Source organism: Anser cygnoides, chromosome 1, assembly GCF_040182565.1.
Source record: "Anser cygnoides isolate HZ-2024a breed goose chromosome 1, Taihu_goose_T2T_genome, whole genome shotgun sequence".
Lineage (NCBI taxonomy): Eukaryota > Metazoa > Chordata > Aves > Anseriformes > Anatidae > Anser > Anser cygnoides.
The window spans coordinates 132375651-132400101 of NC_089873.1; the positions used below are offsets into that span (position 1 = coordinate 132375651).

A 24451-nucleotide genomic window follows, 5' to 3' on the forward strand; every position below is an offset into this window, starting at 1 on the left:
GAATTAAATTTGCAGATGCACCTTGAAGAAGCCTGGAAGAATTCAGCATTACTAAATACAAAAGCATCAGTGAAAAGCAACAGCAGGCACTCAAGATATCAAAATACATGCTGCCACGTTTCAGCTAGTGTAGCAACCACATCATACTAACATAAGATTCAGAAAGACTTCCAATGAGCAGGTCTCTACCAGCTCTGCTGTGTTTTTCCAGGGACTGACCTGGGGTTTCAAGCCAAGCAGTAAGGCTGCAGGCTTTGACCTCTGCGTGTGCTGCCTTATATTTCATGCCCGGGGTCCCAGCAGTTTGCTCAGTTTGTTCCAGACTGCACAGAAGTAAACTAATGTGCATGAAGTATAGATGGTCAGGGTCCTTGGAGCAAAGTAGGGAGCAAGCCAAGCTGATAATGCAGGCATACCCTGTCATTCTATCCAAGGCGATAGCAAGAGTTAAAGTAAACATGATCAATAGCATGTCCTGCAAACAAGGATATTGTAACATTCTGGCTTCTGAAAAATTATTTTAAAAGTATAACAACTAACTACATCTTACTGGAACCACTCCTGCTTTGAGCCCACATACAAAGTGCTACACTTCTTTTCATTTAGTCTGATTTCACAGACTCAGGTCTTTATTTGGATGACAGAAGCCAGATCCGAAATCCATACAATACCAAAGTACCTAACACCTTAGGAGTTAAATAGGAATAGGAATCAGAAGGGTGTGACTTTCCATGGCAGGAAACATTGCTTCAGCTTGCACCTTAGTGTGCCACTTTAGGGCAGGTTAAGCCAACACAATCTGTTGAAACCTTGTCCTCTCATCGATCATGTATTCCACTGCGGCACCACCTGCCATTAGCCATGCTCTGAGCAGGAAGTTGGAGCAGCTGACTTCCAGAGGTTTCTTCCATCCTCAACTACTCTGCAACTCTGCCTGACCATGTGGAAGAGTGGCTCACGGAGTTAAACCGACATAAAATTCATTACTTTCTCTGTAGGATTGATTTTTTATTAGCTTTTGTCAGTTTATTTCCCTCTATCAACTCCCCTCCAGGTCTGTTGAGCATCAAGATTGACACAAGGAAAAGGGTGAAAACGTACAGGTCAGAAAGTCAGTAAGATCAAAGCAGTGGAACCTTGGGCAACCTGAAATCGCCATGAGGCTAAGCAAAATGGACAAAAACAACCAAAATATTCCAGCTTTGCATCGTATCTCCCTGAAACCTCCAATCACACCAAGTATGTTTTATTAAGATTCATGTTTGTATTCATATTAGCACTAAAGAAACTTCTCATTGTCATACATCACACAGTATATGTAAGAAATGCTTAGAAAATAGGCCTTTGAAGCAGTTAAAATATACACTGCAAAGTGTTTTATATTAAAGGTCCAGCTTAGTATAGCCTGGGTTGTACAGAAATGTGCTCGCAGAATACCAGATGACTGCTGTCCTCCCATACTAAAATGTATTACTTATCTCATAAGGCTATTTCAAGTAAAAGTGGCAAGTTAAAAGGGAATGGGTGAAGTTCTGAAACTTTAATTTAGTACGGCCTAAACTTAATACAAGTACTTTATAGGTTTGCAAAATGACCCCAGTTGTGCCATCTGTACAGAAGAGATAATGAATTGATAGTGACATCTCAAAACATTTTGATAAAAGGCTCTTCTCACAGTTTTACCAAAGTGCTGCCTGGCACAGGAAGCTACCACTGATTAGTTTGGGCCATAGAGGCTTTCTTAGATTTGAAAGAAACCAAATTTGCTTCAGCAGAAAGAATAAACATCTCTTCACATTCACGCCTTAAAGCCTTTGCACTGACACTATATAATTACTTTTCATTTCACATAAAGATTCTCCTGGATTCTCTATTCCTCCCACAATTTCAAAATTACAATATGTCTGCTTGCAGTTGAATGGATACGTACATATGGCACTAAGTAAATTATTTAACTAAAAAACTGTTAATGTTGCTATGAATTATGTTATTTGCTTGTACAGAACTCATGTGCACATTTCATTCTGATAATACCTGGTTTATACATCTTTAATCAAAACCAAGCAAAGGATTTGAATTGCTTTTTCTCCTTTAGTGGGATGCAATTTCTTAATCTGTATGGCTATAAAAAGCCTTGGAGACAATATGATATGTTATCTTGCTGATCTCTCTTCTTCCTTTATTGACAGAACTGCCAACAATCATCTCACAATTTCACTCCTAAAATTCTGAGGCAAAAAAGAAAGAAAAAAATCTTAATACTGTTTTCATTTACATGGTTTCGTTTAGTTGCAACAGCAAAAGCAGCTGTTTCGAAAGCCAAAGAGGGCTTTTCCTTGAACAAATAGTAGGCACTGAAAGGACAGCTCCTATTTTTCCAGATAGTATGACTTCATTATAGTTAGAATATATGCAGCCTTGCTAACAAAACTGTACATCAATTTTCAGTAGAGACAACTGCAACACATCACTGTGAAGTAATTTAAGTAGGTACAAATCTGATGCCAAGCCTTCAAGTAGGTCCCAAGAGACCCTGCAAGCCCGATAGATTCTTGGCTCTGGACAGGCTATATTTGGGGATTCTGACACTACTGAAAGCAAGACTGTGACACAAAGAAATACATTATAGCATAGATACTAGGATTTTACATCCTTGGTTCCTTCCCTTGATATTAATGTTGAGAAAAAGGAAAGAAGAACATCCTCATTTGCAAGGGGCCTACAGTACGGGAGTTATTTCTAGTTTCCTGGTCTTCCTAACATCAGAAGGCAGAGCCATCTTCCAGAGAGACCTGGACAGGCTGGAAGGTTGGTCAAGCATTAGCTGTATGAAGTTTCACAAAGACAAGGCCCTGCACCTGGGACAACGTACCCACAGAGCCCAGGAGAGGCCAGGATCTGCGTGGCTGGGGAGCAGCCCTGCTGAATGGAGCCTGGGGGCCGTGGAGGACCACAAGCTGAACGGGGGTCAGCAGTGCACTGCAGGAGGCAGGGACAAATTGGATCCTGGGCTGCATTTGCAGGGACATTACCAGTGGAGACAGAAATGTGATTGCCCCACTCTACTCAACTCTTGTCAGGCCACACAGGGAGTACTGTGTCCAGGTCTGGTCCCCGCAGTTCAGAAAATATACAGACAAACTGGAGAGGGTCCAAAGGAGGGCCACGAAGGTGATCAAAGGGCTGGAGAATCTGCCCTATGAGGAAAGACTGAAAGAGACAGGTCTTTTCACCCTGGAGAAAATAAGGCTTTAGGGGGACCTCTTCACAATATTCAGTACTTAAAGGATGGCTACAAAGAGACAGAAGGCCTACCTTCAAGAGGAGCCACATGGAGAAGACAGGAAAATGGGCACAAGCTGCACTGGCAGAGGCTTCATCTTGATATAAGAAAGACATTTTTCAGTAAGAACAACAAATGACTAGAAAAACCTCCGCAAGTACATGGGGGAATCCACATCACTGGAAGTTTTCAAGATGCAACTGGACTGGGTGCTAGCTGATCTCTTCTAGGCTCCTTTTTCCCATGAAAGGATGGACGTGGTGATCTTTTGAGGTCCATTCCCAACTGGGCTGTTCTGTGATTCTAACCCAGAGAGAGACACTTTTCCTAGAGACCAACTGTGTACAAAATATCCATCCTACAATTGATTTTTCTTTATACCTGAATGCACTTTGAGTAATGTTGTCATCCTCTAGGACATGAATGCTCCAGATGCAATTCCATACCTGTGCCTTACAATTCAAACCATCCCTTTGGCTATCATACCCCAGCCTATTCTGCAGTGGGACGGAGTTCCCAGGCCATTATTTTGATTCTGTTAAACTTTGCAAAGAATTAAAAGTGGTATCTAAGAGCTCAATTCACCTATTATGCTAGGTGATCTTACAGAAAGGATGAGAAAGAAATATATAAAAATGTCAGAATACAGTAATATCAAGAGAGGCATGCAGGTATTTGCAAAGTAAGTAAGGATTTTAAGTGTGAACTAGGCCAAAATGGGATACCATGAAAATAAAAGTAATAGTCACAGGTGAGATGGGGGGAATAAACTTTCACACCCACAAACCTGACCTAGAACTAGGTTCACCAGGTTTAGGTAAAACCTAGGCTACCAGTTAAACCTATTCAGCTTAGCAAAGAAGTGACAATTTAGGTACATGCACTTGTTATAATAACTCAGTTTTATATCTGTAGCTAGCTAGCAAAAGAAGGCTACCGGCCTTCGTTCTTAGAGTGAAGGTTATCCAAGTGCAACCATAAGAAGATCCTTGCTCTCTCAAGGATCCTTGCACGTGAAGCTCAGGAAAGATTTACCACTAGAGTATGTTGTGTTTTTACAGCAATTAGTGTTTCTAAAACATTTGAAAAGTGTGAAAAAGCAGGACTCTCTACTTGTTAAATTTCTGAAATTGCACCATATTCTTTGTTCATGTAAGGTTTGTATTATACTACTTTTGTTAGGTATTTTAAGCATGAAACATGTAACTAATCAAGTGATAGTTACCATCAAGCTTATGATTTTTGCCTGCCCATAGAGAATTCTGCGACTGTAAGAAGTGGGTTCAGAGGCAGAGCTTTTTGTTTGTCACCAAGATCATGGCCACCCTGAAAATGGACTACAGCAAACCTCACTTTGCTAAATCCATGACTTTTATTAAATTATTTTTGCAAACTAAGGCTAAGATCTTGTCAACTTATTTAGTTCTGTGATCTCTACCTGCTATCTACATGCAGAGAAAAATGGAAGACCAGGGTCCCAAAGAGAATGGAGAGAAAGCACCTCATAAGAACACACACAAAACAAACAAACCAAAACAAACAGTAGACAAACAAACCAACAATAACAAAAACAAGCCTAACATTACTTAAGAGCTAATTTGGCATTGCTTGTTATGGCATTTTCTTCTTAGATTAATTTTTCTGCTTTTAAGAGGTGGATATAGCACTGTAAGGTACTAAAAGGCAATCAAGAAAGTAAACAAGCAAACAAACCAAAAACAAAACAAAAACAAAACAAGTAATTATTATCTACTGCAGGTTAGAAAATGCTCCCAAATTACAAAATTAATGAGTACTAATGCACTGCATTCTGTAAGCCACAGCTGTTTATAGTTACACAAGTACAGCATCCCATTATGTGACCAGTGAGAAAAGAGGAATGAAATGTGGTGGTGCCTGTCCTTAGAAACTGGATGTTATTGTTCAAATGAATCTCAGTCAGGCAGAGGAGAATATACTGACATTCTAAAGAAAGAATGGACAACCCCGAAGAGCAGTTTCTGATATTGAGAAAGACCTTCTGTACAGGAACGCAGTTGCTAGTTACTGACATCTAGGTCTGCAGTTTTTACTGGTGCAGATACCTTCATTAACTAGAGTAACAGAAGCAACACAGTCCTATCAGCACAGTGCTTTTGAGGCTCACCAATACTTTTTGACAAGCCTAATCAGTTCAGGCAGAAAACCTATGCTAATATAGTTATATTGTGCCTGGCATTCAGCTTCGCATTGCCCAGCACTGCAGCCTGTGTCTTACAGACATGCAAAGCATGACAAATACTTGTTACAGGAAGAATATGACATTTCAAAGTCAGCTGTGAGCCTTCATTAACCCAGACAACTTGTTCCAATTTGGACATGTCTGAAATCTCTCTAAACCCTGAAAGCCTTATCATGGTTGCCTTCAGGTTACCAAACTGCTACAAATCTTGCTTTGGTTTCGATACCAAATGCCTCGTAGGGAAGTCAAGGCATACACCCTGGGCAAATAGGGGATGAATACAAAGGGGATCTTACCCTGTGAAATGTTTTTTTTGCAGATGACGGATCTGCAGGGAATTTAGGGTTTTAATGGTCAATTTTAAATAAATCTGATCTTATTACTCTGTGTTAAAAGAAAGGTCTGTAATTCTCATCCAGGACATTTTAAAGCATCTGCAAGTTTCTAATCAGACCGATAAACATAAAAATGAAATAATAATTAGAAACAAATCAAACCAAACCAACCAACCAACCAAAAAAAACAGCCCTTCATGAGCAGAAACAAAATGCTGGACTTAAAATGATATATAAGCTAAAGCAACTAATGCTGCAATACTAAGCAATTGTTCTGCTAACTCACCACCACCCCTTCTTAGTGAAAAAGTTCCAAAGCCATATATGTACATTTGCTAGGATAACAAACTGTATTTTATCCAAGCCACTTAGGTAATTTTAAATAACAATTCTGCACAGTTTTCACTGGGAAAAGAAAACCCAGTTTTGGTTACGATCAAATTATTCACATGGACATCTGTTTTGCAAACCTTTAAATTCAGAGCCAAAGGACCATAGATAATGTAAGAATTAGAATACTAACTATACAGGATCAAAACAAACACTTTCTCATTACTGGTATTATGAATATATTAAACAAGCTAAAAGAGCTCATATGGCAGAGATGGAGGACAGTTGTTAATCCCAGACAGAATTGACCTTTCTCTTCATTCTTTAAACAAGGAAGTTTTATTTTCATGTTTTGTTAATGACATTTGTTGCAATTCCTCAACAAATTACAGGTCCTTATATTAGTGTTTGCCTTAGTAAATGAAATAACCAAGCACCACAACACTGCTTAATAAAGAACAAGGATCCATGAAGTCAAAGCTATCTGTGTGCAATAAAACAAAACAGTGAAACATAAACTGTGTAAGGCTGAAACAGGAGTTAGGATTCCGAGGGGATGCTGTTAGGAGCAGCGCTGCAGCACTGCGCTGTGGTGTGCACAGCTCGCACTACCCACTTACTTGATGAAGTAGTCTCTTCCATCTCTGTTTGCCGTCATCTCCCATCCATAAGGTGTTCCCTGGTTCAAGCTCCAGGTCCCCGAAGGATGAGACCAGCCTGAAGACTTGTTCCTGTGGCTGCAGTTTAGGGGGAGAGAAAAAACTGTGTGACTTGTCTGTTGTAAGTATTCTTAAATTTACTTATTTCACATCATTCATTTGGCTTCCAAATACTTTCAAAGTCGTGAAAGTTGTTTGTCTGTGACACAGACAAAATCTAGGTAAATGAAAACAGGTTAGTGCACCTACTCATATTGCAATATTCTTCCAGTTAGTGGAAAGATACACTGTCACTTCTAATCGTCTCTGAGCCCAAGCCTTTGGCAGGGGAAATCTGGGACACTCTATCAGTCCCACATCCACAATGCTCATTTGCAATAGTTTCCAGCATGAAGGGTGAGGAGCATTTTCATTCATTGCCATCTCATGTTCAAATGCCAGTTCTCAGCACAGTTTTAGCACAACAAACAATGAAAAAAACATTGCTGCGCATCGCACACATGGTGCACTAACTGGCGTGAGAAGGAACATCGACACTCGTTCTCACTGCTAGCAAGCAATTCGTTGTTTCATGTCAGAATGAAAGACCATCACACTTCTGTGTACGGATGCTAAACTGATTCAACATGCAGATGTTGTTGCACTTGATTGCTATCCATCAATCTCTTCCTCCAGATAACTTCTAAAAGGCTGCACTATCTCTGAGCACAGTTACAAATCACCGCTCCAGCACTCCCTGCTACTATTCCCATTCCTGAGCACGAGCTAAGTCTCAAATAAAGACACAGCTTACAGAGTTCACTTAACTAAGAGAGATTCATCAGCTCTCCCAAATGAGAGTACCTACCCACAGGTCTGATACTTTTTGTGGAGTGTAATCTACTGTAATCACACACAAAAAAGATAGTTAGCAAGAATCCCCCATAGTTTCTCATAGGAAATCCAAACATTTGCATTGATATGTTGCTCCTCAGTTGCAGGAATTAAGCTAAATGTTACCACACATTCACACTTCTTCTGTGGGACTTACAGGTGCAGAAAGCGATAGGTCTTTCAGCAAAATTAACCAGGTCATGAATAGCTATGTACAATCCAAAAAAAGAGAAAGAACAGGAAAAGGAGGTAGAGTAACCGAAGATGTTAAAGACCAACTGCAAGTGTGTCACACATGGCTAACACAAATCAACTAAGAACATCAAATGTCCCCTGAAATTTAGAAATGCAAAACATTTCTAAAGTACCTAAAGGTGGGTTAGAATTAGATGGTCTTTAAGGTTCCTTCCAACTAAAACCATTCTATGATTCTATGATAAAGACACAAAATAAGAGCATGTTTTGAAATAGTCACCTTCTCCCTCTATCTGCCTATTAAACATATTACTGCCTAGTTCTACTTGCTAGATTTACATTAAGTTCAAATGTTAGCAATGAACGTATTACCTATTGTTTTAGATAGAGATGTAATAACTTCTTTCCTTTAGAGAAACAGAGAGTAATGCAACCTGGTGAACACTCTTCTGGAAGAACAGAATTGGTCTCTATGGACAACTCAACAATTCATTGCAAATTGCTAAACTCAACAAAGTTGTACACAGTTAATCTTTCCCAAAGGAGGAATGCATCATTAAAACCAACTAGCTATTTCCCCCTCCCCCTTTATTTCAAGGATTAATCACTACTGAGAAAAGATACAGTGCTTCAAAACATAATTTACATGTAAAGTAGAGCATTACAATGAAGCGCTAGATATCATCTGATTTACCAATTACATTAAGTACTCTATCTTCTAGGAGAAGAAAAAACATTTGTGTAAGCATATTCAAACACTAGTATTTGCCATAGGACGGGGCTTAAGTCTAATATTTGAATACGCTAGAAATCTTAATAAAATTACAGTTACTCGTGGCTAACAAAACACATAAATGCCAGATATGCTACATTCCCCCAGATAAATGCAACTAACCTATTCCTGATCAAAGGAATTAATTAAAAAAAGGCATCTGAGGAAAGAAAACAAGGTTTGAAAATAAGTATTTTCAGTGATTTCTCATACAGATTCATGGAAAATTAAGTTTCAGCATCCATGTTTCTCTGACAGAGAAATACCTAACAGAGAGAGAAAGGGAACCACCCTATAATCTAAGAGTGACAATTTATCTCTATAGACTTCAAACTGCACTTAACACCATTTGGTTCTTAAATACTGCAGCTGGCTTAAAAAAAAAAAAAAAAAGTAGAGAGCAATCTATTTTATCCAGATTATAAAGGCATATGCATACATTTAATACTTTTAATTTTACTTAGATACATTTCTCAACCCATGTTAGTTTCTCCACCTGTAAAATGGGTACATAGACATTTAAATTCCCATGTAAAGCACATCGAACTTCTATTATGAGATAATGTGTAGGAGCCCCCGACAGTAATGATGATCAATCCTTTCTGCATTAAAATTAAGGGCCCATCTTTATATGGATAATAACATCAGTGGATTTTAAGGTAAATTTAATTCCCCTGAAAGCCTTCTTTGAGCCCCTAAACCATTATCGGTGCCAGAAGCTATCATAAAATGATGAATAATAACTGCCTTACTTAACTATACATATGTCTACATCAGCTGCAGTCCTCCAGTCTTTCTTACAATCAGTGGGAAAGTAATTAGCATTTGATTGTATGTATATACCTGTCTACTGTATACACCTAAGATGAGGTGTTAGACAAGTACAAATTCTGAGGTGGCTCCAGATGGGTGAAAAAAGAATACCCACCGAATATTTTCCACAGTAGCTTGCACAATTCAGTAATAAACACTCATGTCATAACAACAAGATTTTTTTGCTCCTGCATAAATGCAGCTCAAAGGTGCTTAGCACCAGTGATTCCCAGTAGCCGGTACAGCCTCAAGAAAGGAGAGAACAAACTACATTATTCAACCCATTTGTTTAATATTATTCTGCTTGTCTGCAAGGATTCTCTTCCATGGATGCTACTGGGGCAAAAGATGGCAAGGAAGAGATCAGCGACAGCAGGAATGTCAAAGTCTCTGTAGGAAACCACAAAACCACAAGCACGCCAGACATTTCACCTGGGAGAAGCATAAAGCCCTTTGGTCAGGCTTTAAGTCAGGAGGATGCCTCACAAGTGAGGGAGATCATCAGGCCATGGGAGATGCCAGCAAAAACCCTACCTCCCTGCATGCGATCTTCGATAAGTCCCTGCACATGATTTCTGATCACCATTTGCCACAGGCAAAGGAAGAGGAGTACACTAAGACTGCCCAGGTCTCTGAAAGATCTGAACAATTCTCAAGAGCGGAAAGATAAAGAAATGTGACTTCTACCCTGGCAAGCCTGCCCAAGGAGCAAGCCCTGGCACTGCTGTAACTGACTGCTTGCTGTCTATTGCTGCCCCTGCTCCCTACAACCAGACCTGCTGCTGGGCATGTGGCACTGCAGAGCTCTTAGGTGCAGAATTTCATTGCGAAAGCCTAAGCCAGCATCATGCCAGCAGAGCTCTGAAAACAAGGCAGCATTAACTGTGATATCCGATCAGCCTTCTTTTGACAATCTCGCTGCAGACGTAGAAAAACAGATCCCTTCAAATTGCTTCACATTGAACAATCAATTCATTAAATCATGTAAGCGGCATGTAAGGAAGCAGCGTGCCGTGTGGAGGCAGCGTCTGACCGAGAATATAATAGCTGCGCCACAGTGAAGGTCTTAAGGTCAACCCTTTTTTCTGTCCTATGCTTGAGGCATGACTGAGAATATGTTTGTATGTCAAGTCTTCTGTATTTGATGTCAGCAGTGTGTGACTTACGCAATATGCAGAACATACTCAGCATTAACCATGGTGCAAACAAGAAGTGAAGGCCTGTAAATAGTACCTAGCTCTTCAAAGATCAAAACTAGATCAATTAGAGTTTTTAAAGCATACTAATTACAGCCTAATGTTCAGCGCATTTTAGATAGCTTTAATGCTGAAATTGACAGCAGAAGGCAACACTACTGATTTTTAAGGCATCAAAAAAAAAATTAAATGTTTAAATTTTCTGTAAAATTGAATGAAAACAAACAAACAAACAAACATAAACTAGCACCTAGAAATAAAGACAACAAGCATGCAATTTTGCCCAGAATTTATTTTTTAAACCAGAAACTCCTCTCAGTAGGCCTTTGATATAGAAATCCTGACAGACTATTTATATCACCTCTATAACCCAAGTCTGTAAATTTTGTTGCCAATGTAATGCTTCCCTGAACTGGTGGAAACGAAGCTCTCAGGCTGCAATTTTCAAACAACAAAAAGTGGTACTTACACCATTCCCACCCTCCCAGCATCAGGCAATCCTCCTTCACATCACAGTTACTCTTGTGCCAACACAAGTAAACTGGATCACCTTAAAACTAAATGCTAGTTTTTCATTGCAGCTCATTTTTGCTTACTGTACGGTCTCACAGATGGCCATACAAAAGCAAACAAGAAGGACAGAACAAAAACTGCCTGCTTCAAATATTCCTCAGGCAAAGAGAGTCAGACAGCACTTAACTAAAACTGTATTTAGTATACAGAGTCTACTGAAGCATAGAGCTCAGTATGTATGAATAGGTTGCCTACCCACCCCAAAGACAGACCATCAGGTTTATATCTACCCTTGTCTGAAGACAGGGGATACAAAAGTTCTTGTTTCCTTAGGAATGAAAATGGACAGAGTTAGGATGTCTGTTTTATCACTGGAGTAGTCATCACTCCCTTGCCCAAGAACCCCAGCTCTGCTGACAGATTTCAGACCACAATAAAAAGTAAAAGCAACCTTGACACCCTCTTTTTTTTTTTTTTTTTTTCTCCTCTAACAATATGAAGAAGGCAGAAACCTGGTTAACCTTGGTCATAGAGCGGCCTTCATTCTTGCTCCCTGCAAACTCAGGCAGCAGGCTATTCTTGCAGAATGATCCCCTACATAGGTCTGGATTGAGGAGTCCTTGCTGACTCCTTGGGATTGAAGTCCAAAGGAACCATATGGGGAAGCATATGGGGTTCATAAACCCTTTTTTTCCACCTTCACAGCCCAATCTTTTAGCTTCCTGTTAGGACAGGGTGGAGAGTAGTTGTGAACCATCTGAATTGACTCCACACCCCAATTCCTCTTATGTAGGGCAGCCAAATCCTTTACTAGGCAGGAAGGGGAGGCATTTTATTTATTTGTTTGCTTTTAAGGCATGGTAGCTCTTGTTCAACAATTTTAACTTTTCCTGATTGACACTTGCATAACAAAGGTATCGTGGACACTTGACACTTTCTGTTTGATTCCTGGAGTGGTGGTTTTCACAGACTTGGTCATTCTCATTGTCCTCCTCTGAAATTCCTCCAGTCCCATGCCTCTGTTGAGACACAACCTTGGGCTTGCACTCAGGATATGGCATACACGGACTGGCCACCTCTTTAGTTGAAACCTTGGAAGTAGTTATCTCAAGAAGGAGTTGAAGAGCATCTCTGGCATGTAGGCTCTCAATGAAGAGCTAGAGATTCAGTTCTATTCTAAAGTAGACATCTGAATTTGCAGTCTTTCTGCCTGTATTGACTAGATCTCCACTGACTGTAGTTTGGAGCTTCAACACCTTACTCCACAAAGATACCAAATTTCGAATTTCAAGCATATGAATCTGGAGATGAATTCTACATAACCCACAGAAGAACCCTTTGTAATGCATGCTTAATCCCTACCTTTAAATTCCCATATAATAATAAATTGCAGTTTTTTATCATTTATTTCCCATTCGATACCCCTTTTCAAAATGTCTAAGTAACGCATCAAATCAAGTACAAACAACTTCCAAGCTCCTGGTATACAGTTCTAAGATAGAAATTTTACACTGCATTCATCAAATGAGCTTTTCTAACCTTAAAATCTTTAGAGGTAAACACCATCTACCAGTTTGTAACCATTAGCTTCAGTGATCTGATCTCTAACATCACTTATCAAATTGGGGCATATCGTCCAAAAAGTGCCCAGCACAGAAGCTTCCTTTGGAAGCCCTCCTCCAAGTACTCCAAGTACTTATGTTTCTTTTCTCTTCTGGACATATTTTCTCCAAACGTTGCTTTTAGTTAATGAGTATTTGTGAGCTCACAAGCTACAGCAAAGGCTGAAGTTAGCCACAGTTTCTGTGATAGAAATCTTCATAACCATGTAAAATGTCTGTGTATGAAGCCATGTATAATCTCCTCAAATATAAATGATTTGAAATATTAATCATACATTTAATTTTTAGTAACTTTTAAAGCATTTACCTTGGATTTTCTCTGTTGGATCAATACAGTAGAAGGGTTATATTCTAATTTTCTTTAAAGCAATCCCTCGAACAACACAGCTGTAACAGCAGTGCATGAGGAAAGTTACAGAACTTGTTATGAAGAATCAGAGTACAACACCATGTTTACCACTTGGATATTTAATATGTTGGAAGTATCTCATTTAACATCTTGGTTGTTCTCATAGTGCTTGCTTACTTACAGCACTTCTTCATTCCTGATAGCACTGTCTAGAGTGACTCATTCATGGCTGACCATCTAACATAAGTAACACAGGGTTCCTAATGGGCTAATATTGTTGATACATTGGCTTCCTTTATGTTACCATACTGAGAAAAACTCCTGAATTCTGAGTCTTGGAATGTACCCTGGCTTCATTTCAACTGTCTATTAGTACAAAAGACAGTTCCTCTGTCTCCCATGTACCAGTACAGAAGTCAGACTCTCTCCGATCCACTCTAAAAGGAAGACATCCTAAACAAAAGTCACACTGTACTTTCAAAAGTTGATTACAAGGGGAGCAAGGATCCACAGCAGCCCCCAGTAGGAAAGTCTAGCTGCAACCAACCCAAGGAGGTACCAAGAGGAACACCAGAGGCACATCATTTTGTATTATTATTTCTTAAAAGTAAGAACAAGCTTGTGCTTGCAATACAAGCAGAGTTCAATAACAGTATCTCTGTGATATTTAATCTTCTGCTGCCTCAGGAATAGAAGCCTGCTTTCTCAATCCAGTTCTCACCCACTCCTGTCCCAGAAGAATACAGCACTAAGCCTACCTCGATCCCACCATTTTAATTTGAAGGAGAAAAAAAAAAAAAAGAAAAAAGTTTTAAAGACTTTGTAGCTATACTATCAAGAGCAGTCATCATACTCTGCTGTCAAAACAGCACAAAATGTACAATAGGACATAACGTAATGGGCAATAATTCCCAATCCAAGATCAAGAACACTGAAAAGGTTGATGTCTGTGCACAGACTGAGTCCTATAAGCCCTCACAGAAGGAGTTCTATCAGAGGGCACAACAGAAGACAATAAAATGCCCCAGACACACTTGATTGTATTAAAAAAAAAATCATATTGGGCCTCCTACTACTAACTCATGTAAGTACAGGAGGGAACCCTAATGACTTCAGATACCCACAAACTAAGATACCCTTCATGATACCCTAAGATACAACCTGCATGTTTTCAAGTCTTTTGCTGGATTAGAAAGCAACAGGGTTTCAGTTCTCAGTACGAATATGCAGTATTTTTGAATTCCTGGAAACTCTCTTCCAGTTAAAAGAAACCTGAGGGATACCACCCCAGAAGTAAGCTTAGAGTTTCAGGCTTTTAATTAAAACAAACATTAAAGGTAGAAAGGTAGAACCATTTTCCAAGGCTGTTCTTCTTACTTAACCATGTGAACAAAATGCTAGGTTTTTTTTTTTTTTTTTTTTTTTTTTTTTGTCATGCGACAATGGTCTGTCCCAGTAATCCTACAACACACAGCCATGCTCTGGACAAAGGCAAAATACATTTCACGATACATTTCAGGCTTGTCCTGAATTTCCAATCTGGATCATGCATAATCATATACGAAGTAAATGCTATTCCTGGAGGAAAAATAAATAAAAAAGCACCTCCTGCCTTCTCTGAATCTGGTCTTAATTAGTCCCTTCTTTTTCTTTATATCTTTATTTTTTTCTAGTAAGGACAATGAATTAGCCAGGCTGCCTTGGACTGAATGTCCAGATATTGTCTCCCACTCTAAGCGCTGTTTTCTTAGCAAGAGGATTTAGACGGCAACTACTCCTCAGACTCTGAATAGAACAAATAACTCCTCACTCCTTCTCATCTTCCACCACGGACACTCTCAATTATTCACAGTTTCACAGAGTTCACTCATTCTTAGTCAAAACCAGCAACAATGTTCAGGGCTCCACTCAACATTGAAATCCTTTGGTGGAAGAGAAAAAAGAAAACCACAAGTACAACTCGAAACTTCACAGTGAACTCCCCTCAGCCGGTTTACAATCCAGTAGAGATACCTTTGCAGAGAATCCTGTCAGCCTATTTTTTCCACAGATCACATGAGCTTCCAGCTCCTCAGTGCCTAAAACTGAGATTTCTAAATGACAGTCTATGCCAGGGTGGAGAATAGGAGGCACTCCAATGAATTCCTCCTCCGCCTGCCACTGCTACTGCTGCTGATCTAAGGCAGTGAGACAACGAGGGCTCAGGGCCACACAACAGATCAGATCAGTGAGGAATCCCTTTCACCAGGGATCTCCTGGCTGCCATGGCAAAGACTCTGCTACTTCTGTCCTGACAGACAAGCAGTGAAACACAGTAGCTGCCCATCATCTGCTGGGGAAAAAAGGGGCAATTCCATGTGACCAGCAAAAAATTGTCTTTACCTGCTTCGCTTCTCTACAGGAAGAGTTGACACAGCTTTGACCATCAAGGGCATGGGGAAGTATCTGCTGGCGCATTTGCAAAGGTGTGCATGGGGAACAGAGAGACAACGAGCACACAAGAGAAACAGACATAAACCCAAGGTGTTTGCTTGGGCATGTGAAGTTGATTATTCCTAGTAAAGGCTTCGGATTTAGTCACGACCAAACAGAATGAAATGGATATTCTGCTTGACATGGCAGCTTTGCAAAATACGTCACTAATCCTAAAATCTGTAGGCTTGTGGTGAGCTATTCTGGGGGATTGTGGGCCTGTAGACAATGTCACGGTGAGGCACAAGGACTTCCTCACAGCCCATGTGTATCATTGTGTATACTCTAAACTAAAAACCTACCTATACATGGTGTTTACAATGACAACGAAAAATAACTCATGTTTAGGGCTACTATGCTATTCACGCTACTCTTTTCAGAAGCTCTCATCACTTCGGCATAATTTCCAGACTTCTGTCCATTCTACCAGCAGGGCAGAGGGATGCAGAATAAAACCAGTAGCTATTCAAAATGTACACTGTGCCCATTAGTTGACTGGCTATATGAAGAATGGCTCTTTGTAATCCAAAACTACAACAAGATAATGTTACTACTTCCTCAAAAACTTTACACTAATGGTCTACATGTCGATCATTTTTACTTATGGATCTTCCATAATTCCTCTTTTGCGCTCCTCCATATGATCCACTTCATGTGACCAAAGCAGCAAGTACCCAAACAGTGCATTGAAGAAGTACATAGGGCACATAGTTTTGCCTTCAGCTAGGTAGACAGCTCCTCTGTATTGTGTGGGGCTCCTCAGGGAGCCACTGTAGTCCACTATGGTCTCAGAACTAAAAATCTTATAGCAACATAAAATGGTTTGGGTTAGAAAGGACTTTAAAGATCACCTGGGTCCAACCCCCCTGCCACGGGCAGGGACACCTCCCACCAGACCAGGTTGCCCAAAGCCCCATCCAGCCTGGCCTTAAGCACTTCCAGGGATGGGGCATCCACAGCTTCTCTGGGCAACCCGTTTCCTTGTCCTATCATTATACCTACTCATTTACCTGAGTAAAGAGTCCTTCTCCATCCTTTTTATAAGACTCCTTTAAGTATTGAAAGGCCACAATAAGGTCTCCCCGGAGCCTTGTCTTCTCCAGGCTGAACACCCCCAGCTCTCTCAGCCTTTCTTCATAGGAGAGGTGCTCCAGCCCTCTGATCTTTGTAGCCCTAATATCATAGTTACTATACTTCTATAGCAGACATCCAATATGTATATTCTCATTTTTCATAAAATGTGATCTTCAGCATTTATCTCTGACAAACTGACAATTATTATCAGACAACGAATTATACTCTATTCTTTTTTTCACTTTAGAGTAGTTACTTCTACCCTCACTGAATCTTTGTTCTCTTACCAGTTTTCCAGTTAAAGTGCAATCACGACTCATTATCAAGTTAATAGCAAATAATACAGAAGTTTTGTCATTTCTACCTTATGGGGAAAAAAATATCCTAGGTCCTTGCAATACAAACGTTATCTAGCTTATTGATCGCATTGTTACTATTGTTGAGAGTTTACGATAGTACAGACTAGAAAACTTGAAATGCAATACTATAAAGTTAGACAATAGTTTAGATGTAAATAACAATACATCTTATATTTTCTTACTACCTATTACATAGCTATTCATTTTATGCCATAAAATTTGACTGTGCACATTGCATTCTCAAAGGCAAAAAGGAATTTCAATTTTGTACATACGTATTTTTTAGTAGCATGAATTGGCATGGCTAACAAGACTCCCATTTTGACAGGAATATAACCTGTTTACTCTGAGTTGACAAATTTTGAGTAATCATACACCAGAAAAAGCAGCTCAGAAAACTTCCAGGCACTTTTTGGAGATGATTTCTATGGGATCTTCTTACTTCTTCAATGACGTCAATCAAACTGGAGCATACAAGGGTCACTTGAAAATTCTTCGTGGAGTGCTCCTCCTATAATGTGACATTTTAGTCTGGAGTGCTACTCCTCTAATGTGACATTTTAGTCTGTAGGTTAAGTGAAGATTCATCCATCAGAAGGATAGATTGAGAAAGGAATGGTGAAAAAAATAAATAATGTCAGCCTATCTTAAACCCGTTTCGTAAATGAAATTAAAACTATCCCCTTACTTTTGATTAAAATTGATATTTAAATTATTTTCAATATCCAGAAATTAGTAAATAATAAGCATCGCTGTTCAGTGACTCCAGAAGCAGCTTCAAAATCCCCCAAGACCTTTCCTCAAAAGGCACATTCAATGACCTTGAAAGGATACATAACCACTCACCACTGGCTTAGTTCATTTTCCAAAACCCCTTAAAATTATTATTTAGAAAAAAATATACATATGCATTTCACAGGAGCACAAGAAGGAATAAACCAACAAATACAGGACTTAGTCTTTAACAAATCCACTCATCAGAAATCTCAAAACCAAAGTAACCAGTGTCTGTTAGATTTAAGTCTATTTCAAAGACTATATATAAGTGAACAGTTGTAGTTCAATGTATTTTGTTCTGTTTTTTAGATGAAAAAAAGCCTTAATGTTCCACTTGGCATAAACCAAAATTCACAAAACTGAGAATATACGAACAAGTATTTATCCCCCTTGTAAAATACTAGCTCTACCATGTATTTTTCTAGACTACACTCCAGTTGAAAACTTACAAAAAACTTCAGAAAGGAGATCATAAAACCTTTGCTTGACAATCTGTTTACATTCTTAAATCATCTGCACAAAAACCTCAATGTTTTTATTTTCTTGTTTGTTTGTTTTTAACCAACCAGGACTGCTTGTAAATTACCAAAAGTGGCTTGGTGAGCACTTCTGCCAGCTTCTTCGGTACCCCGGGATGAATCCTGTCTAGATTCATAGACTTATGAACATTCATACAATGCAGTAGATCACCTACAATTCCCCATTGGATTATAGGTGCTTCATTCTGTTCCCTGTTACCATCTTCCAATTCAGGGGGCTGGCTATCCTCAGAAAAACTGGTCTTACTAATAAAGAGTGAGACAAGAAAGGCATTAAGCACCTCAGTCGTAACCTCATCTTTCAACACTACATCTTTTGTCTCTGTTCTACTGTATTTCCAGCAGACATCTGAGAAGTTGAAGTCCCCCATGAGAATAAGGGCTTACAATAGCGAGACTTCTCCTAATTACTTACAGAACTTCATCTACCTCTTCATCCTGGCTGAGTGGTCTATAACAGACTCCCACTGTAATATCTACCTTATTGATTGGCCTATATGGTAACCTTTTGAGAAATAACACAATTAAAGAATATTTTGCATAACAGTCAAAAGTTAATGGTACACCAGTGTTAAGAAGCCTTTATCGAGATATGGGGTTATTCAAAGCTCTCCAGAAATAAACCTGATTATGAAACAAATTGTAAGGCAAATTTGAAGCAGTTGCATTCTCAGGAAGCTGTCAACACGTAGTAAGTTCTGTTGCAGAATTACGCTGCAAACCAAGGTGCATGTAAGACCTTAACAAAACTGAAAGAGCAATTTTTTTCCCCTTTCACTTTTTTCTTCCTTAGTCTTAATGGCTTCACAAACTGGGAGCCAACAAAACTGAACCAAAATGTCACATTTCAAATTTGTCTAAAGGAGTTACCTACTTAAGCATCAAATTCAACATTTGTGTATCAACAGAATGTAAGAGAAAAGGTGCCTAAAAACTAAGTCATGGAACTTATTAAACATTTGTGTGAAAGCTGTGAAGGTATAGTTCAAAACTGGAGAGAATTGATCTCAGAGCACTAGTCCATTCAACACATCTCAGGCATCCCAGAGGAGCTTAGAATGAGGTGGGCAAAACATCCATCTACAGGTAACACACTCAGTTTTCCATGCCATTTGGTCTAGACAGGAACCTTTTCTCTTGTATTCTCCTCTCACTAACATGCATGTCAATAGAAGCTACATGCCTTGAAACTCCAAAGAAATCACAGATTTCTGTGAAAGGAGCTAAGAAATGGAAAGCTGCGAAGGAAAGACAGAAAGCAAAGAAAGAAACCATTTGCTTACTGCCCTGGTTTCTGTTGGGATAGAGTTAATTTTCTTCACTGTAGATGTTATGGTGCTGGGTTTTTTTTATTATTATTTTTAAAATTTTATTTAGGAGAAAAATAACGCTGATAACACACCAATATTTCAATTGTTGCAGACCAGCCCTTACACAGAGCCAAAGCCTTTTCAGCTTCTCTTGCTGCCCTGCCAGCGAAGAGGCTGGGGGTGCACCAGGAGCTGAGGGGGACACAGCCAGGTCAGCTGGCCCAGGCTTACCAGAGAGATTTCACATACCATGTGGCATCGTGCAGAACAGTAAAACGGGGGGGATGTTGGCCAGGGGCAGGGGTACTGTTGCTTGGGGACTGGCTGGGCATCGATCAGCAGGTGATGAATAATTGTGTTGTGTATCACTTGTTTTGTGTATTCTCTTCCCCTCCCCCCCGCCCTTTCTTTCCTATTAAACTATCCTTATCTCAACACATAAGATAATTTTAGTCTTTTTTGCCCCAGTTTTCTCCCCGATTCTTCTTCTGGGGACAGGGGGAAGGATGGAGTGAATGGTTGTGTGATGCTTAGTTGTCTGCAGAGCTAAACCCTAACACTTAAAACCGCTCTTGAGAAAGAAAAACAGAGAACAGGGTAAGCTCTAACATTTTATGAGACCCCCATCTGTCATAGCATACTCCAGACATGTAGCACTAATGTCTTCCATCATTTTAAAATCTCTTTTTTTTCCCCCCAGTATTAATGGGTTACAATACACTGTAGTCAGGAAAAATCGTCACTGAATTTTACTTTCAAGTTTAAGTCAGTAAAATCTCAGCACAACAGAGAATTAGCAGTTTTCTCTTAAGCTCTTGCTGATGTCACTTCATTACCCAACCTCACTTTTTCTTGGCAGAAAAAACACACAGTGTGATGTCACACTGGTTCTCATTCTGACTACAAAGGATAGAATTTGGCACAAATCTGCTACAGAACAAGAAAATCAAACACTGAATCAGTTTATCATTTCTTAAGATTGTCAATTTTGAATTTAAATCCACTTATTAGATACTTTATCAATCCAAATATTTAGATATTTTTTGGTTTATCAGCAACTCATACATTTCAGCTCTCTGGAAGAATACCATTCCAGACAGGAATCAGAGAAGGCAGCTTTTAAGTTACCATGAGTTAACAATAAAGGGACTGCGTCACTTAGAAAAGATAGAATTCAAATATTTTATCACTTCCCATTAAATGTATTAAACCATTATATCAAGTGATAGTCTGTAGCTGGAATAGAAGTGCTAGAGACGTTTTATCTATAAATACAACTAATTTTCTGGAGTGTACCATTTTATGATTACAAAGACATTAAAAAGCTGAACTTTTCTGCCTGTTTATATTAGCCCACAATTTACATAAAATATTAAATTATCTGCAATAAATAACATGAAAGTTAAAGTTATTAGAACTGACAATTCATCATTTCCTTTCTAAAATGGGTTCAAATACATTTTTGTACCCTCTAGGTCCCAGAGGCTCAGAAAAATCCAGACTTCTTCCAACACCCTTGCTCCCAGGCTACCATCAATAAACAGCAGCATTTTATCCATGCTGTGGTGATCCAACATTCAAAGATCTACATAATCCTAGTTCATAGCAATATATATTTTATTTTTTCATTCTGTCCTTTGTCTTGTCAGCCCTTGGACACAGAGAGATGCAAAATGGACATCTCACCATGTTATTTTGATTTTGTGATTACCCAATCATATGCAACAGAACAGAATTCAAAGCGGTTATGCACGGAGCTGCAGAAACAAGACTTTTAAATAAATGATGAATGCTGCATTAAAGAGAAACAAAAAGGTATATTCTTAAGTGTACCCACATGGCTGCACCATTGTGTTTTGTTTGTCAGGATTAGAAGCAAGGCTTACGGTTTAACTTGAACATCATCTCTAATACCAGCTGTCCAAAACAAATGGGCCCATTGCCCATTTTTATCTTAGACAACAGCAAAAGCTATGGCTGAATAATGATGTAGTGTTCACGCTGCATCAGCAGGATATTAACTTGTATGTGTCATAGCATCATAGGAGAAATCAGTTTGGAAGAGAGGGAAGAATATGTATTACACTGCAAACTAAGTTGCCTGGAGTTAATCTTGTACAGTTGAATTCCATTACTCTATCCCATTAATCATTAAACAAAAGACAGAAATAGAGAAATTTGCTTATTCTATTCTTTGCTGTTCTTTGGCCTATATCCTTGTTCTTCTCATATAACTATTTCCTAAAGCAGTGATTTTTAAAGATAAAATCTGTGAGCTAAAAAATTAATGGAAAATGTATTTTTTCTCTAATTTGATTTATCATATGAAACATGCTCTGAAGGTAGGTAGTACTTTTACAACCAGAAGAGAAAACTGTAAGATCTTGTTGTATGAAAAGCTCTTAGAATTATAATACAGATTTAGCCATCTAAACCCCTCATATCGTATGATATTAAGCCATCTAGTTAATGGCTAATAACTTTCTTGTGATAACAGGCTCTTGAAAAAGAAAATGACAGGGAAACAAACAAACAAAAAAACCACCACCTATCCATTCTCCCTAAAAAACAACACAAAACCTACCACCACAACAAAATCAAACAAAACATAACCTAAATCTTTCCTCCTTCAGTTTACACCAATCCTTGGTTATCGACCTTGATAGCAATATGGGTATCTCTGCTTGGTAGGAATACATCCTAGCAAGCTGCATCTGCATTACCCCTGTGACAGCTACTAGAAAGTATCAAGAAATTCTCAAGCTATGTGCAGGGGATAGCTAAGAGAAAGCATTCAGGCAGAGGCACAACAGATTCAGCTAACGCACTGACAGCCACTGACAAGTAGGTCCCTAATGATCTTGCAGCAGAGAATAAAAGTTTCCCTGCAGTCAGAAAATTAGAGGGACTCTGAGACTCACAGAGGTTTAATACTGTTCCCTGACACCAGGTTGTAGTGCTGCTGGATGTTTTCCTACAGTAATAAAGATGAATCTGGTTGCAGCTTGTTGCTGTGTGTTCCAGCTGAGGTGTGCATCTACACACACATCTAGATGAAATTCAGCTCTTTGAAATTACGTATTCTCTACACTTGCAGCTCTCAGAGCCTGCTCATAACTGCGTGACCAACCACAATGAAGTTAGGCACAGTATAATATAGGCAAATGTAAGCGAGAGCACACAGATACTGAAGTTTAATATCCAATGTGATTCTGAGATAACCTTTTGTTTTCAGTGTCTGAATAGAAACCGCTATTGCAAAGTCATCTAGCCAGCTCTACCTCTCACTGTTTCCACTTTGCTGTTAAGGGCTCCACGCATGAAGGATGTTTAATCCACTTACCCTGTGACACACGCATTGTTCCAGCCACTGTTGCACTGTTTCCAAATAACTTCACAACATTATCTGCAAACTGGGTCCCCTCACACCTGTTCAGTATAACCTGTCTCAATCTCACCATCAGCTCCACCATGCCTGGCTCTCAAGAGCCTTATCAGCAGAAAAGGTATTCCAAAACTAGCGAGGGCTAGGCTTAAAGATCATTCAATGGGAATATCTGATATGCAAAACAAAACAGTGTTTTGCAAGTCATCTTCCTGACTTGCAAGAAAGAAAAAAAAAAAAGTGGAGGGGAATGTACAAATTCAGAAATACAATTGAGTAAAAACAAAACAAAACAAGAAAACACACCACCACCAACAACAACAACAAAACAACAACAAAAACTGGAAGCTTCACCAAGAGGGAGTAAAAACCACTCATCTGCTGCTGCTGCCCAGTGGCCCAGAGCAGTGGGTGAAGTTCTCACAGCAGAAGGGCCACAAGAAGGGACGGCCCACGTCAGGCCAGAGGAAGCTCAAGGTGCTTGCAAGAGCCCATTTCACTAAGGGAAGAAGGAAAAATGGCCTCAAGAGTGGCTGCTGTTGGACAGACCCAGGTGAGCTTGAGCCCAACCTCCACACCATGTCCCTTGCAGTGGGCAGCAGCACAACTGGTGGGAGAAGCAACCATCACCTTCCAACCAGCTTTTCTCCCAGCTGTGGTTCTTAAACTACTTAATTGCCTCTTTTTTCAGAAGCCATTAAGTAACAGATCATCCCTGCCATCCTTTTGTTTTTTCTTGCACAAATGTATCCTACTTGACATGGCTGCTGTAGACAGAAACAAGAAAAACCTCAGCAAGTTTGATTCCAGAGACATGCAAGCAACAACCTCTTATTCTTTTGCTCTCCTGTCTTTCCAATCCTTTCCTCCCCCAGGTTTTCTGATGCCCACTGAATTGCAGGATGCCCAAGACCCCACAGGACAGTCCAGGCTGCCAGAGCCTGCTTGGAGGTAGATAACACAGGCTGATGTTTTGGGAAGACCAGCCTTTGCTGGCAAGTGCAGGTCAACAGGCTGAAGGCCTGAGGTTTTTCTATCACCAAGGACCCTATTTTACTTCAGCAAGCTATTTTTATTTCTTCAGTGCATTAATTCTTTCACTCTTTTTCTGAAACACAGAGCAGAATTTGACAGCTTGCTTACTGTAAAGACATTCAAAAATTTTATATGTGCTCGTAACAGCCTAGTTATTTATAAAATGGGAAAAAAAAAAGATGCCTAGTAATGGTAATTCTTCACTGTTCCTACATTCTTCATGTTCCTACAGAAATCCATTTGAATCTTTAGATGCTTCAACATCCTTAAAAACCTGCTTGCAATGATTTAGAAAGATAAATCTAAGTTCGAAGTGATCGAGGCCCAGGTTTTATTAAC

General features: G+C 39.4%; 1 protein-coding gene across 10 annotated transcripts in view; it reads right to left on the reverse strand.

Moving 5' to 3' along the window:
- FRMPD4 (FERM and PDZ domain containing 4) overlaps positions 1 to 24451 on the reverse strand; it is a 309339-nt gene that overhangs the window by 114131 nt on the left and 170757 nt on the right. For all 10 annotated transcript variants that reach the window (XM_048066738.2, XM_048066736.2, XM_048066740.2 and 7 more), the window contains exon 2: positions 6790 to 6906. In XM_048066738.2, coding sequence (XP_047922695.1) covers positions 6790 to 6811 — 22 coding nt within the window. In that variant the 5' untranslated portion in view covers positions 6812 to 6906. The remainder of the gene's footprint in view (positions 1 to 6789; positions 6907 to 24451) is intronic.